At 45.6% G+C, this 16,193-nt stretch overlaps 1 protein-coding gene across 1 annotated transcript in view; it reads left to right on the forward strand.

The window, feature by feature from the left end:
- Window positions 1-16,193, forward strand: part of OCA2 (OCA2 melanosomal transmembrane protein) — a 291,387-nt gene that overhangs the window by 54,321 nt on the left and 220,873 nt on the right. The window contains exons 7-9 of the mRNA XM_055398109.2: window positions 5,696-5,856; window positions 7,620-7,702; window positions 9,072-9,225. Of these exons, the coding sequence (XP_055254084.1) occupies window positions 5,696-5,856; window positions 7,620-7,702; window positions 9,072-9,225 (398 nt within the window). The remainder of the gene's footprint in view (window positions 1-5,695; window positions 5,857-7,619; window positions 7,703-9,071; window positions 9,226-16,193) is intronic.

The following is a 16,193-nucleotide window of genomic DNA, read 5'->3' on the forward strand; positions in this document are numbered from 1 at the left end:
CATGTGTGTTTTGTTCCTCCAGGATGTTTGTTGAAAGATGAGACTTCAGAACATAAAGGGAGGGGGCTTTAGTGAGACTGCAGTGGGTGGGTGGTGGGGAGATTCCCCATGGAAAAGTGACAGCAAACAAACAGTGTATTTTAGTTAAGGCCCAGGTTTCTGTGGCTGTTGGATGCTCTTTCTGTCCCCCCAACCCCACCCCCAGCCCCTGCCCTCTTATGTTATAGCTTAAATGGTTCCTCTTTACCTAGCTTTAAGTTCATTGGTTCTTTCTTTGGCAGTGTCATCTGAGTTTGATGATTGCTTGGTTTCTTATCCTCAGGGATCTCTTGCTATTTTGTAGGTCTCAGCTGTTACAACAGAATACCACAACCTGGACGACTTAAGCAACAGACATTTATTTCTCACATTTCCTAGAGGCTGGACATCCAAGGTCAGGATGGGCTTATTTGGTTTCTAGTGAGCACTCTCTTTCTGGCTTTCAGATGGCCACCTTGCTATGTCTCCTGTGTTTGTGTATCGTAAAGAGTGAGAGCTCTCTGGTGTCTCTTCTTACGAGAACACTGATACTATCAAATCTGGGCCTAAACCTATGACCTCATTTACTTTCAGTTATTTCCTTAGAGACCCAGGCTTCCCAGGTGCCTCAGTGGTAAAGAATCTGCCTGCCAATGCAGGAGACGCAGAAGACATGGATTCCATTCCTGGGTCAGGAAGATCCCTTGGAGGAGGACATGGATATTCAGTCCATAGCACAGAGATGAAGTTTTAGGCTTGAAGGTGAACACACCTTAACTTCTATGGGCCAGGGGGAGTTATGTAAATCCAGTTAAATGGTGGCTGTGTTGTGGTCTGTGGTTGCCATGGTAACCGTCAGTGCCCCAGACACCTGGAATTTCTCAGCCTTCTTTCATCTGTCTGCCAGGCCCTGCACTGTTCCTACCCATCCTTCATGGGTAGGGCTGCTTTCTCATCTTACCTATCCCCAGCTCTTAGGGTTCTGTTGTACTCTTGGGCACCAGATTTGATGTGCTTCCCTAGCAAATTCAAGCTTTCTCAGGAGTCTCCCCATTCCACTCATTGTCCCTGTGAGAGCTTGCTGGAGTTCATGGAAGAAGAAGAGCCTAGAAGATGTTAACACCTCTATTCGGTGGTTCATCAGGCCAAGGTCAAGGCCCAGTCGAGGAGGGCTCAGAGGATCTTCACTCAGGTTTGGTCAAGGAGGAGGTTCTGGCCAGTGCTTCTGAGCCCAGGGTTGGATAAGCTCTGAAGCAAACTGAAGTAGAAGCTTGAGAGACTTCACAGTTTAGGTGAACCTCACAGATTTGTTCCGTGCACTGTAGCAGCACATTGCTGGCAGTTCAGAAGTACTTTGCTCATGTGTCTTTCTTTCCATCACGCATGGGCCTTCAGGACATAGTTCTCTGTGCTGAGAACACCAGAGCAGAGTAGATGGTCATGCTTGTTAGAAGAACAGTATGGAGACTGTGAGCTGGGAACTCCCAGGAGAGTGGCCCTGGTGCTCACAGTGGGGTTGGGTCAAGTCAAGTTCAAAAGATGGCTTAAATTTGAGTCATGGATTTGAGTAATGGGAAAAGCAAGAGGACCATGGTTGGACACAACAGAGGAAGAAGATCATTTCTTTGTCTTCTAACTTCCATGACCTGGTCTGACTGGGACTCTGGTATAGGTTCAAAGACTTGAAGGATGATACTGAAAACAAATATTTATTAGTTACACCAAGATTTTTTTGGGACATAAAATGTGGTGAGAATCATGTTGGTCTCCAGAGAAGTAGAGAAATGAATAGCATGTAGTTTCTTTGCTTGAGGAGCTAGACCGGGGGGAGAAAAATCTAAAACAGACCATAGTATGTTGTGAGTGAGCACTTTAACAGAGTAAGCCTGATCCACAGAGAACACAGGAAGGAGTGAGGGGCCTCTCAAGCTGTGGATGGCAAGGAAGGGTTTAAGGAGAGGAGAGCTTGAGCAAGATCTCAAAAGATACTGCGGTTCTCTAGGTTTGGGGGGGCCTCTGAGGCAAAGGCAAGATATGACCTTAGCAGAGCAGACCTTTCAGCATGGCTGGAAGGCAAGGATCAATGCTACCTGCAAGGTGGGCTTGACCACAGGTCCAAGTTGCTAGGATCCATAAGTCACTGCTGACACCAGAACATTGCAGTGGGCTTTGACTCCCAGGCACAATGTGGGCATCTGGAAAGACAGAGGGAAAGGACGGCAGAGGTACATGTGGTCCAGTGTCCCTTGGATTTTGTGTGCACTCCATTTGAGTGGTGGTTAATCATAGTGTGTTTTAATCTTCCTGCTAGGGCGTGACACCCCTGCAAGGACAAAGGCCCTGTTCCATTCTCCGTCCTCTTTGTTTGCAATGTGCTGTGCTCTGATTAGTCGCTCAGTCTGACTCTTTGAAACCTCAAAGATTGTACCCCACCAGGCATCTCTGTTCATGGGGATTCTCCAGGCAAGGATATTGGAGTAGGTTGCTATGCCCTCCTCCAGGGGATCTTCCCCACCCAGGAACTGAACTGGGGTCTCCTGCATTGCAGGCAGATCCTTTACCAGCTGAGCTACCAGGGAAGCCCCATAAACATTCATTACATTATTATTAGAAGAAGCCTCTGCTTTTCTGATATTAGCCTTCAAGGGCGCTGATCCATCTCCTGAGTTTCTGCCAGGTCTCTAAAGTTTATTCAGTGCTGAAATATCTTTTCCCACTCCATACATATCATGTGTCTGCCTTGGGGACAGGAATAATTTCAGTGTGGTAGAATCATCAGTGTCTCTTTGGGCCTTTCCCTACTATATCCTGCCTCATGTGTGGCTTCTGTTTGCCTTTCGTCCTTTTTGGAAGCCATGTAGCAGCATAGTTGTGGGTAGATGCTTTCTAGCCAAGGGCTGGCTGCCCATTCTCAGCTCTAATACAGGAAACAGTGCTGATAAAAGCACTTTAGTTTTAAAAATTTATTTATTTATTTTAATTGGAGGCTAATTACTTTACAATATTGTAGTGGTTTTTGCCATACATTGACATGAATCAGCCATGGGTGTACATGTGTTCCCCATCCTGAACCCCACTCCCAACTCCTTCCCTAACCATACCCTCAAGGTCATCCCAGTGCACCAGCCCCAAGTACCTCTCATGCTTCGAACCTGGACTGGTGATCTATTTCACATATGATAGTATACATGTTTCAATGCTATTCTCTCAGATCATTCCACCCTCGCCTTCTCGCACAGAGTCCAAAAGTCTCTTCTTTACATCTGTGTCTCTTTTGCTGTCTCACATATAGGGTCATCATTACCATCTTTCTAAATTCCCTATATATTCGTTAGTATACTGTATTGGTGTTTTTCTTTCTGACTTACTTCGCTTTGTATAATAGGCTCCAGTTTCACCCACCTCATTAGAACCGATTCAAATATATTCTTTTTAATGGCTGAGTAATATTCCATTGTACATGTACCACAGCTTTCTTATCCATTTGTCTGCTGAAGGACATCTAGGTTGCTTCCATGTCCCGGCTATTATAAACAGTGCTGCGATGAACATTGGGGTACATGTGTCTCTTTTAGTTCTGGTTTCCTCAGTGTGTATGCCCAGCAGTGGGATTGCTGGGTCATATGGCAGTCATTGGAAAAGACTCTGATGCTGGGAGGGATTGGGGGCAGGAGGAGAAGGGGACGACAGAGAATGAGATGGCTGGATGGCATCACCGACTCGATGGACATGAGTTTGAATGAACTCCGGGAGTTGGTGATGGACAGGGAGGCCTGGCGTGCTGTGATTCATGGGGTCACAAAGAGTTGGACACGACTGAGCGACAGAACTGAACTGAACTGATGACAGTTCTATTTCCAGTTTTTTAAGGAATCTCCACACTGTTCTCCATAGTGGCTGTACTAGTTTGCATTCCCACCAACAGGGCAAGAAGGGTCCCTTTTCTCTGCACCCTCTCCAGCACTTATTGTTTGTAGACTTTTTGATAGCAGCCATTCTGACCACCGTGAGATGGTACCTCATTGTGGTTTTGATTTGCATTTCTCTGATAATGAGTGGTATTGAGCATCTTTTCATGTGTTTGTTAGCCATCTGTATGTCTTCTTTGGAGAAATGTCTGTTTAGATTTTTGGCCCATGTTTTGATTGGGTTGTTTATTTTTCTGCAATTGAGCTGCATGAACTGCTTGTATGTTTTTGAGATTAATTCTTTGTCAGTTGCTTTGTTTGCTATTATTTTCTCCCATTCTGAAGGCTGTCTTATCATCTTGCTTATAGTTTCCTTCGTTGTGCAAAAGCTTTTAAATTTAATTATGTCCCATTTGTTTATTTTTGCTTTTATTTCCATTACTCTGGAAGGTGGGTCATAGAGGATCCTGCTGTGATTTATGTTAGACAGTGAAAAACACTTTATTTATCAGGATATTTTTGTACTTTTTAATTTATCTTTTATACTCTTTATTATTATTATTATTTTTTACATTATTGTATTAGTTTTGCCATACATTGACATGAATCTGCCCCGGGTGTACATGTAGTCCCTATCTTGAAACCCTCTCCCACCTCCCTCCCCATCCCATCCCTCTGGTTCATCCCAGTACACCAGCCCCGAGCATCCTGTGTCATGCATTGAACCTGGACTGGAAATAAAACAAACAAACAAACAAAAACCCAGTGCATCTTGCTGGGGGAATTTTAAAAAGGGTTAGCTATTCACTGGCACTCCCCAGTGGTCTGTTCAAATCCTGTAAACATCCTGGCAACAGTGAAGTTCTGCCTTCTCCCAAGTCAGCTCCATAAACCACCTGTTTCTTTAGGGGTTTTAAGGAAGAGTAAAGGAACTGGTCACTGAATTGTCTTGCAATCAACTTTTGAGACCTCACACAAAACATAGATCATTTTGAGATTCATTTTTTTGCACCTACAGCAGCTTTCTCTTCTGGAGCAAGATAGCTGGGCTAGCTGCTGTTTAGAATCCCTGGCGTGGGCCCCAGACCCTGCAGCAGAGGTGAGAGTCAGCTGGCACAGAGAGAGGAAGCCTGAGAGCACAGACCCTTACATCTGTGCTGCACACCAATGCAGGATGTGTGCATTGAAGGAGCCAGGTTGTGGTGGGGGGCGTAAGTGCATGAGGGTTACATTTTGAGAGGAAGGAGCCTCTTTTCCCTATAACTTCCCTGATTCAGTCCTTCACAAGCTTTGAAGGGATTTCCCTCCTCTCACTGCAATGGACTTCATTGGTTTAGCCAACTTCGGATTTTTTGTTCAATTCTCCCTGTGATTTCTCACCAGCCACTTTAGGATTTGGGCATCACTGTGGATTAGTTCATTAGTTCAGGAAGCCATCCTGTCTGCTGCTCACCATGAGTCCAGGAACTGGGACAGGTGTTTTATTCTGGCTGCCAAGAGTGGTAGCAGAGATGATTGTAGGATGCAAGATACCAGCTAGATGTTAAAGCAGATGATTCAAAACACAATTAAAGAAAGCAAAATCAACTGCGTGTGTCAGGAGTGAGGGGCTGAAGACGTAGGAGCAATCAGGGCAGATGGAAGGGATGGCCTGGACGTTCCTTTCCTTCTGCACCTTCTGGGATGGGTGTCCCTGGGAGGGTAGGGGTGGGGGAAGGGCAATCCCGGCCTCTCCATCTTGTGAGTAGTTTACCTTGACGCTCCCCCAGCTGTGAACCTCAGCAGCCACGCAGACTCCATGCTGCTCCAGGTGGACCTGGCGGGGGCCCTGGTGGCCAGTGGCCCGAGTCGTCTCGGGAGAGAAGAGCACGTGGTGGTGGAGGTGACCCAGGCTAACACTCCAGGCTCCAGGAGGCGTCGCCCACAACAGGTTACACTTAAAAGTTATTTGAAAAGAATTGTAAAAACTCATTGTATTTCTTTATAAATTGAATTTCTTCTCTAATGGATTTGATGGGAGCCCTAGGGCAATGACACCATTATTAGGCAAGCCATTATCTTTTACTTTGTCATGGAAATTCTCTTTTCTCTAAGGCGGTTATAAAACTCACCATTTCAGTAAAGTCAGGCTTTTGAGGTTTCTTTTTTTTCTTTTCCAATTTAGAGTGTTTTTTTGGGCAATTCAGGGAAACATATTTTTGAAAGTGCAGTTAAACCTGAGCCTTACCTCATGGTACAGAAGATAGTTCAACATCATGGTTCCCTTGAGTTTGTGGACTCTTAGCTTTCCCTGAGCTTCTGCTTCTGTACCAATATGACCTTGTGCTCAGCATCTAAGGCAAGGACTTTAGTTCACATCTTGCAAAGGTTAGGAGAGCCAGCATTCCCAGCCACCATGTCCCAGAGCCCAGACAAGGCCTAGTCTTTCTCTCTTGTCCCCCAAATCCCGGTCTCAGGGACTCCCCTGGATTTCCATGATGACTTCTATATGAAGTCATATCCCTAGTTCACAGATTTCCCCTGTTACGACTAATAGAAGGAAACGCTGCTGGTATATGAGGTTGTGTCATCCAAAATGGAGGATAACTGTAGTAATGGTGCGTAGAGCACCTGTCACATTTTTCTGCCATACAGAGCAGTGTCCCCAGAGCCAGAGTCTCATTATGAAGAAGGCTGCGGTTTCATGGACAATGGCTGATGCAGCACTCATGTTCTAAACTGATTGCTCTGGCCATGGTCTTAGGACATAAACTTGGCTTCCCTGTGTGCATTGCATAGTTTGCTGGCAAGGGTTTCTCAGTAAAGATGAGGTGGGCACACTTAATCTGCTGATGGTTTCCTCTGTGACCTTGTGTGGAGGAGGGCATGACCTTTTGTAGCCTGCTGACACATTAATAGTTGCCTACCTTTGGGTCTGTATTGAGCTTCCCAGCTCCAGAAACACAACACAGGAGATTTTTACTGAAGGGCTTGCTTTTTTTTTTTTTCCTGATACACTTTTTCCAAACATGAAAGTTTTAAGAGAAGTTGTGATCTCTCATTCAGGCTTGGACCAATTTCAGAGTTCCTGGTTTTGATTTTCTTTATGATTTGTGGGTGGCAAGACTTCTGTCCTCCCACTGAAATTTCCCCAGCAGCCAAAGCCAGGCCTCCTGCCTCTGCCCCACCAGCACCTCCATCTCTGCACACATCTGTCCCCTTTCATTTGGCTTTTCCACTCCCCTGCCCTTGAACAGGACACCTCGGCCTGTGAAACTGGAAGCTTATCTTCAGGCCCTCCTCCCACAGGCTTCTGGGACCTGGGTGTGGAGAGTTTCCTGCCTCCAGTTTGCAAACAGAAAGCAGTCTTTCTGGTCAGTTGCCTCAGTGGGTTCAGAAGACTGTCTCCAGTAACATGCAGTGATTTCCTTTTCTCTTACTAGGTTATATTTACTTCTGTATCTTTGAGTCTTTGTCCGTGAATTCTGTATTTGTACTTCCGTATTTTTTTTCTTAAACCCAGCCCTCCAAATTATGGATGTTTCCAGCTGCACATCACCTGGCTGTCTCTAACATCTCTGTGTGAAAAGGACTTGTGCTCTTTTCTTTCTTCTTTTCTTGTTCTAGACAAGCACCTACCCTGAACACTGCTGGACCCCAGCTGATGGCCCAGGTTCAAAGCCTTACCAGGATTTCATGCTTCGACTTTTGCAGGTCACTCATAACTGGACAATATTTTTAAATCCAAGCAGAAGTGAGCATGTGGTGGTGAGCAGGACCTTTGAGGTTCTTAGCAGGTAGGTCTTGGTGACTGAAGTCTCAGGGAAGCTCCTCTGATACATGTTCCCTAGAGAAGTGTGGCCCTTGGGACTCCAGTTATGAATAGCTAGGCAAGTTATGGGCTTGGAGTTGCTCCTCTTGTGTAGCCAGTCAGCATGAGTCTGTGGCGGGTGTCAAAACCACAGGTGTCAGGAAGTAAGACTGCAGAACCCATTTTGAAGCAAATTATGTTTTACAGCTGATACTTTAAATTCATTAATATCATGAAGCTACACAATGGGGAATTCTAGTATATCTTAGAATTCTTTTCTCTGTTATGCCACTCCGTGTTGTCTGCACTTTTGGTTACTATATAAGTTTGCTAGGCCTGCTGTAATAAATACCACAGACAGGTGGCTTAAACAGTAGACATCTATTTCCTCAAGCTGTCAGCGGGGTATGTCCCTCCTGAGGCCCCTCTCCTTGGTGTGTAGATGCTGTCTTCTCCCTGTGTCCTCACATGGTCATCCCTCTGCATTTCTGTGTGCCAAATTCCTTTTCTTAGAAGGACACCAGTCATGTTGGTGTCACTGTTTTTCACTTAATCACTTTTGTGAACCTTATCTCCAAATACAGTCACATCCTGAAGTATGGAGAACTAGGATGTCCAGATATGAATTTTGAGGGGACACAATTCAGCTCAGACCAGTTACTGAAATTTTAGAGTCTTTATTTTCACCAGGCCACATACTTGCATGTGATCTGCATGCTTCTTGTTCCTGGTGTTTTCCCACCATTAGTGACAACCTGACTACCTGTTCTCAGGTTGCACATGACACTTTTCCAAATTTCTCACATGCGAGAATTGTTGGATTTCCTATTTGTTAGCATGGACTTCTCAGGTGGTATTAGTGGTAAAGAACCCACCTGCCAATACCAGAGTCATAAGAGACACAGGTTCGACCCCTGGGTCGGGAAGATCCCCTGTAGGAAGGCATGGCAACCCACTCCAGTCAGACACGACTGAAGTGACTTAGCATGTGCACAAAGCAATCAGATGTGTGCTGAGGAGGAAGATGAAAAATTAAACGGTTTGAACCACTGTGAACATCCTTGCTCCTGTTCATTGCTGGACCTGTGGCACTGTGGTGAGGCAGGCAATGCCTGATGGAGGCTGAGGAGCTATGTCAGAGGGGCCTGACTATGGGGAGGCTGTGCATATATTCACACGACTTGCCTGTGCTCAGGGCTCCTCATCTGGCAGGTTAGGCATTCTGGGATTGGTTCAGGCTCTGGTTATAGCCATGGGCGACTGGTGTTGGGAAGAAAGCTGAGGGAGCAAGTGCTAATGGTTGATGTCAGGTCTGTTTCCCTTGCCAGTGGTAAGATATTTGCTTCATTCTTCAGAGAGCCTGTTTCCATCAGCGTCCGCGCCTCCCTCCAGCAGACCCAGATTGTTCCTCTTCTGATGACTCATCAGTACCTCCGTGCAAGTGTTGAAGCACAAGTGACCATTGCTGCGGTCATCCTTGCTGGGGTCTACGTGCTAATTATATTTGAGGTAACTTGCTTGCCTGCTCTCTTGGTTTTATCTGTGCCCACAGGTTTGGGTGCTAGGGATGGGCTCAGTCTTGCATTTTAATTGAATTGAAATAGTGTCTTTCCTAAAAAGTAACATTTCCCTCATTCTAGGTAGAAAATTGCTCTGTACTGGAATATTTGCTGAATCTTGGCAGTTGCCATATGCAAGATGAGTTTTACCAGGCACTAGAAAAAGTTTATTGAGAAAACTGAACGTGCACATGATTTTCTCACCCTCAATTTGCTGCTCACACAGAGTGCCCCTGAAGGGACAAGTGTTGACACTTTCTGAGAATCAGGGTCTTTTTCTGTAAAATGGGCATGTTAAAATACCCCCAATCTGCTTCATAGGATTGTGTGCACAAAGAGGAGCTTGGAGACCTTGGGTTATGTGTGGGGAAGGATTATTATCTGTTATGTTTATCAACTCAGCTAATGAGCCCAATGTTTTCATGTCCCATCAATTTAGAGTTTTTGGGAAATTTTAAGTGTGGGCTTCCCTGGTGGCTCAGAGGTTAAAGCATCTGCCTGCAATATGGGAGACCCGGGTTCAATCCCTGGGTCGGGAAGATCCCCTAGAGAAGGAAATGGTAACCCACTCCAGTATTCTTGCCTGGAGAATCCCATGGGGAGAGGAGCCTGGTGGGCTACAGTCCACAGGGTTGCAAACAGTCAAACACAACTGAGAGACTTTACTCATACCTTCAATAGTATGAAACAAAGTACAGACACTGCCTGACTGAGCAGGTCCATTGTTTTAGTTGTGAAACCAGATTTACAGCAACACAGAGATGGGACTTTTGGCTCCCCTGGGCTGAGCCTGGAGGATCAGGAGGTGAAGGTGAAGGTAAAGGGGTGTGTCTTCTCAAAATATGAAAAGTGCCCTGGAGCTTCAAGGAGGTGATCTGAGGCGGGAGTGGCCAGGAAAATTCCCAGAATTCCCTGAGGCTGTTTGATCTGTCTGTGAGGAATTCTGGCTTCAGCAGGTTGAGTCCCTAGTTGTCCAACAAGGTCCATCCATGGGTTTAGCTGCTCTGTCTCATGTATCTTTTATTCTGGGGGCAACTCTATTCTGTACCCCCTAGCCCCCCAATCAATATTATTATTGTTTCAGGGTTCCTATGACCACACACACACTTTGTGATCAGGCAGAGTCTGGAGGAGTCCAGGAGCAAGTTTCTGAGCAGCTTCCTCATCAAGGGGCCACAGAGAACGTATTACCTCCTCCAGCGGCATTGTTTAAGGGCAGGCTGCTTGAGCCATAGAGCCCAAGTTTTTTGTTGAGGTGATTTTATAATCACAAAATTAATACACAGAAATCCCTTGCATTCCAATACACTAACAATGAAAAATCAAAAAGAGAAATTAAGGAAATAATCCCATTCACCATCACAACAAATAGTATAAAATATCTAAGAATAAACCTATTTAAAGAGACAAAAGACCTGTATGCAAAAAGCTATAAGACACTGATAAAAGAAATCAAAGAACATGGACAGATGAAGAGAAACACCATGTTCTTGCACTGGAAGAATCAGTGTTGTGAAAATGACCATACTATCCAAAGCAATCTAAAGATTCAATGCAATCCTTATCAAATTACCAATAACATTTTTCATGAACTGGAACAAAAATTTTTACAATTTGTATGGAAACACAAAAGACCCCAAATAGCCAAAGCAACCTTGAGAAAGAAAAAGAGCTGGAGAAACCAACTTTCCTGATTTCAGACTATACCACAAAGCTACAGTCATCAAGACAGTATGGAACAGGCACAGAAACAAAAATATAGACCAAGAACAAGATAGAAAGACCAGAGATAAACCCATGTACCTATGGGAATCTTATCTTTGGCAATGGAGGCAAGAATATACAATGGAGGAAAGACTGTCTCTTCAATAAGTAGCATGCAAAAACTGGACAACTACATGTAAAATCATTAAACTAGAACACTTCCTAACACAGAACACAAAAATAAACTCAAAATTGATTAAAGACTAAAATATAAGGCCAGAAACTATACAGTTCTTAGAGGAAAACATAGGTGGTACACTCTGACATAAATCACGGCAATGTCCTCCAACACCCACCACCTAGAGTAGTCAAAAGAAAAACAAATGGAACCTAATTAAACTGAAAAACTTTTGCACAGCAAAGGAAACTGTTGAGTTCAGTTCAGCTGCTCAGTCGTGTCTGACTCTGCAACTCCATGAACCGCAGCACGCTAGGCCTCCCTGTCTATCACCAACTCCCGGAGTCCACCCAAACTCATGTCCATCGAGTCAGTGATGCCATCCAGCCATCTCATCCTCTGTCGTCCCTGTCTCCTCCAGCCCCCAATCCCTCCCAGCATCAGTCTTTTCCAGTGAGTCAACTCTTCACATGAGGTGGCCGGAGTATTGGAGTTTCAGCTTTAGCATCAGTCCTTCCAATGAACACCCAGGACTGATCTCCTTTAGGATGGACTGGTTGGACTGTTTACAGGAAACTGTAAACAAGGTGAAAAGACAGCTCTCAGAATGGAAGACAATAATTTCAAATGAAGCAACTGGCCAAGGATTAATCTCCAAAATATATAAGCAGCTCATATAGCTCCATAGCAGAAAAACAAGCAACTCAATAAAAAAATTAGTGGAAGACCTAAACAGGTATTTCTCCAAAGGAGACATAGAAATGGCAAATAAACACAGGAAAAGATGCTCAATATCACTCATTATTAGAGAAATGCAAATCAAAACAACAACAAGGTTGTACCTCACACCAATCAGAACGGCTATCATCAAAAAATCTATGAACAATAAATGCTGGACAAGATGGGAAGAAAAGGGAATCCTCTTGCACCATTGGTGGGAATGTAAACTGATGCAGATTATGGAGAACAGCATGGAGATTCCTTAAAGACTAGGAATAAATCTACCAGATGACCTAGCAACCCTACTACCGGGCATATACCCTGAGAAAACCACAATTCAAAAAGACACATGGACCCCAATACTCATTGCAGCACTATTTCCATTAGCCAGGTCATGGAAGCAATCTTGTTGTCCAACGACAGAGAAATGGATAAAGAAGATGTGGTATATTACTCAGCTGAATATAAAGGAAAGAATGTGAATCTGTTGTAGTAAGTCAGAAAGAGAAAGACAAATATCATATATTAATGTATATAAATGGGATCTAGAAAAATGATACTGATGAATCTACTTGTAGGGAAGGAATGGAGTTGCAGACATAGAGAATGGACTTGTGGACAGAGCAGGGGAAGGAGTGGGTGGGATGCATTGAGGAAGTAGCATTGACATATACAGACTATCATGTGTTAAATAGATAGCTAGTGGGAAGCTGCTGTATATCACAGTGAGCCCAGCCTGGCCCTCTGTAATGATCTAGAATGGTGTGATGGGGGATAGGAGGGAAGCTCAAGAGGCAGAGGATATATCTATATTTATATCTATATCTATATATATAATAACTAATTTGTGTCATTGTACAGCAGAAGCCAACACAACATTGTAAAGCAATTTTCCTCCAATTAAAAAAGAAAAAAAATAAGAAAATATCACATTAGGCATGACTGTTTCTTCTAACTCTCAAAGAATCCAGATGTGCACAGGTGGTCTCAGCTGTTCCTACCCTCCCTCTCCTGCTACTTTGCTTTCACAGGTGGCGCTTGTGGTAAAGAACCTGCCTGCCAATACAAGAGACATAAAAGATGTGGGTTCAATCCCTGGGTCAGGAAGATCCCCTGGAGGAGGGCATGGCAACCCACTCCAGTATTCTTGCCTGGAGAATCCTATGGACAGCGGAGCCTGGAAGGCTACAGTCCATAAGGTTGAAAAGAGTTGGACACGAATGAAGTGACTTAGCACGCATGCACAGAGGACAGACAGCACTCTGGGGTTAGTCTTGGATCAGAAATGCCAACCCAACCTAGCTTGGGTGCCATCCCCAAACCACCCTTCCCTCACAAACACATGGATGCACCCATGCTGAGTGGGTCTGTTTGGTAACATACAGATCCTGCCAAACCATCACAGGTGGGAGCACAACAGATGAGTTTGAGAAGAAAGTGGGTGTGCTGGCTCTTATGTGAAGTGCCTTTGACACTCAGACCTCAAAGGCAGTGATGAGACTACCCGCAGTGAGGTGGCAGCTGGCCATCCCTCAGACATGGCCCCTGCCTCTCCAACACACAGAAGACCCTGGGCAAGAGGAACAGCCACAAGAGCAGTAGGGGGTGGGGAAGAAAGAGCAGAGACCCTTGTTGCCAGGCCCTCCCAAACCACTGGCCAGCAGGTGAACCCTCTCTCATTCCTAACGAAGCTTCTTAGGCAAACTGGACCCCTCGATGAAAGGAGACGGTTCATGGGGACATTCTCAAAGGAGACTCCAGAATAGCAGTGGGTGCCAGAAATTCCCTCCAGTGGCAGTGCAGTGAGAAGTAGCAGCAGTCAGTGCTCCCCCAAGGTAGGTCCCCAGCTCAGCAAGAGTCATGAGATTCTCTCCAGCTATGTGAGAACCAGGCTCAGTGGGCTCTGGCACCGGAAGGAGAAGGCACCACCTCTCCCTGTAGGGGTATGGCCACCTCCTCCTTCCAGCCAGCCTCTCAGCATCTGCATATGTGATCAACAGGTCTCTGCTCACTGTGGCCTGTAGGAGACCCAGGCTGCTTCTCACCTGGGCACCACCGAGGCAAGGAGAAGGGGGGGGTCTCTCTTCTCATATCCCAACCACCAGAACACAGTTCACGACCAAATCCGACTTCAGAGGGAAGGGTGGGCAGTTCACCATGCACAAGGACAAGAATGCATTCACATGGAAGAACAGGCAAGGGCAAGGCCCCACTTTCAAAGGGGCCAAAGTACCCTCTTCCTAGGATATAAGAGAGGGTAGAAAGAGGACCCACCTGGAAGGTAGTGCAGCAAGCAGAGCACTGTTACTACCTCACAGGCAGACAGGACCCAGCCCAGGAAAATAGGAGCTGGCCTACGTCTTACACAAGGGCACAGAGAGGTAGTCTCCTCAAGGGATGGCCAGTCCTTGCCCTACAAACCAGAAAGTTCTCTAAGTTTTGCAGATGAAGAAAATGAAATGTGGAGAATTTACTTAGCATCAAAAAGCCCATAATCATCCTACCACATCATGGCAGTAAGAAACAATTGGAAAACACAGCCTTCAACTGGACGCACATTGTAAGTGCTGAAATGCCTATGAAATGCAGAGTGGTACTGAATTCAAGGCCCAGAACTGTACCACTTGTACACTGTCCTAAGAATCTTTAGAAACACAGGATTCAGAACTGATGAATGTCTAGGAAACCCACCATCAGTGTTTCCCCTGTCACTGTGAATCAGTTGGCTCCTGCCATTGCCCTCATGTACTGGGAGGGAAGGGGCTCAAGAAGGCACAGGTACCTCCCTCCATGAGCAGCCCCTCCCTAAACAGAGGTGCTCCTGCTGCCCAGTGCTCCCCAATCCAGGAGAATTTACATGAGATGACACAAAGCAAAGGCTCCCAGAGCTCATGAGGGGTCCCTAGAGAGTAAGACATGCATGCAATGGCATACAGCTGCTTGGGGACAGTGTACAGCAGCCAGCACACCACATGGGCAGAAATGGTAGCCATGGGAGTTCCACATATCTGCAGATATTTAGGTATCTCATTCTTCTGATGAGTCTCCCTGCACTTCATTTATCCTTAACATTTACCAAAGTAGCCCAAGGAAGAAAATTAGTCAACCATCTCACGTTCTAAACATTTAAATGTAAACTGGGAGATGATGTCAGCATCATGGCAGCATGAGATATCCCTCCTTTTTGTCCCCTTTTTCTGATAACTAACTAGGCATCAATCCACAAAGAAAAAGTACCTCTGTAGGAGCAGTGAGATTCAAAGGACCTAGGAGGAGCCTCTCCTGCCTGTGCATCCACTAATAAGCAAACATACCCTAGCCTAAGCTGTGAAACCAGCAGGAGCCAGGATGGCAACTTAATCTCTCTTGGCTGCTATCAGGGAAAACCTGGACACTGCTGACCTGAGCAGATACCCAGGAGCAGGAGAGAGTTTGTAAAAGCCCAGCCTTTCTGAGAGGAAATTACAGCATGTCCCTGAAGGAAAACAATACAAGTTAGGACACACTGGAGAGGGTAATAGGACCTTGGTCACCACTGCACCTCTCCTAAGGCTAAACTCCATAGGGCTGAACTAGCTGACAGGGAGTTAGTGCTTGGCTTCCCCAGCTGTGCAGGATGCAGGACGAGAACCAACTTCTTTCTGCCAGAACCAGAGTACTCTGGCAGGGCATCCATGCCTGCAGGAGGGAGGTCAGGACAGAGTCAAGTGAAACTATCAAAGGGCATTAAAGGAACACATTTCCTGCTGACTGTACTCAGTACTTCACAGGAAATCTGATTACTGACCTGGAGAAGCTCATCCTAGGATCCCCCAAGGCCTGCAAGCATCCCTGATGCCGCCCTCTCCCCGCCTCCCACCACTGCCTTCGTGGCTCTCTGCGTGGTGGTGAGAGCACTGTTGCTCAATTGCAGATGGAGTGCTGCCAGAAAACAGACCGGCTATGGGCAAAGGAGAACTGCAGCTATAGCACCACCTACTGCCAACAAAAGGGACGTTTCCAGCAGCCATCCTGGTGAGCTGTAGAACCAGAGAACACATAAAAGTTTACATATTCTGTCATAAGAAGGAGCAAGAAGAGTGCAGAAGGTGTGTCCATAGGAGATCAGAGAAAGTATCAGGCGTAACAGAACAAACAAACACTATATCCCATCTGAATACAACTAATAAAGATTTGAGGCCATGTCTGCTACTTTGCCGGCAAAGGTTCATGTAGTTAAAGCTATAGTTTTTCCAGTAGTAAGGTACAAACGTGGGAACTGGACCATAAGGAAAGCTAAATGCCGAAGAATTGATGCTTTTGAACTGTGGTGTCGG

Source organism: Moschus berezovskii, chromosome 2, assembly GCF_049115385.1.
Source record: "Moschus berezovskii isolate FMDL1 chromosome 2, NW_MosBer_1.0, whole genome shotgun sequence".
NCBI classification, from domain to species: domain Eukaryota; kingdom Metazoa; phylum Chordata; class Mammalia; order Artiodactyla; family Moschidae; genus Moschus; species Moschus berezovskii.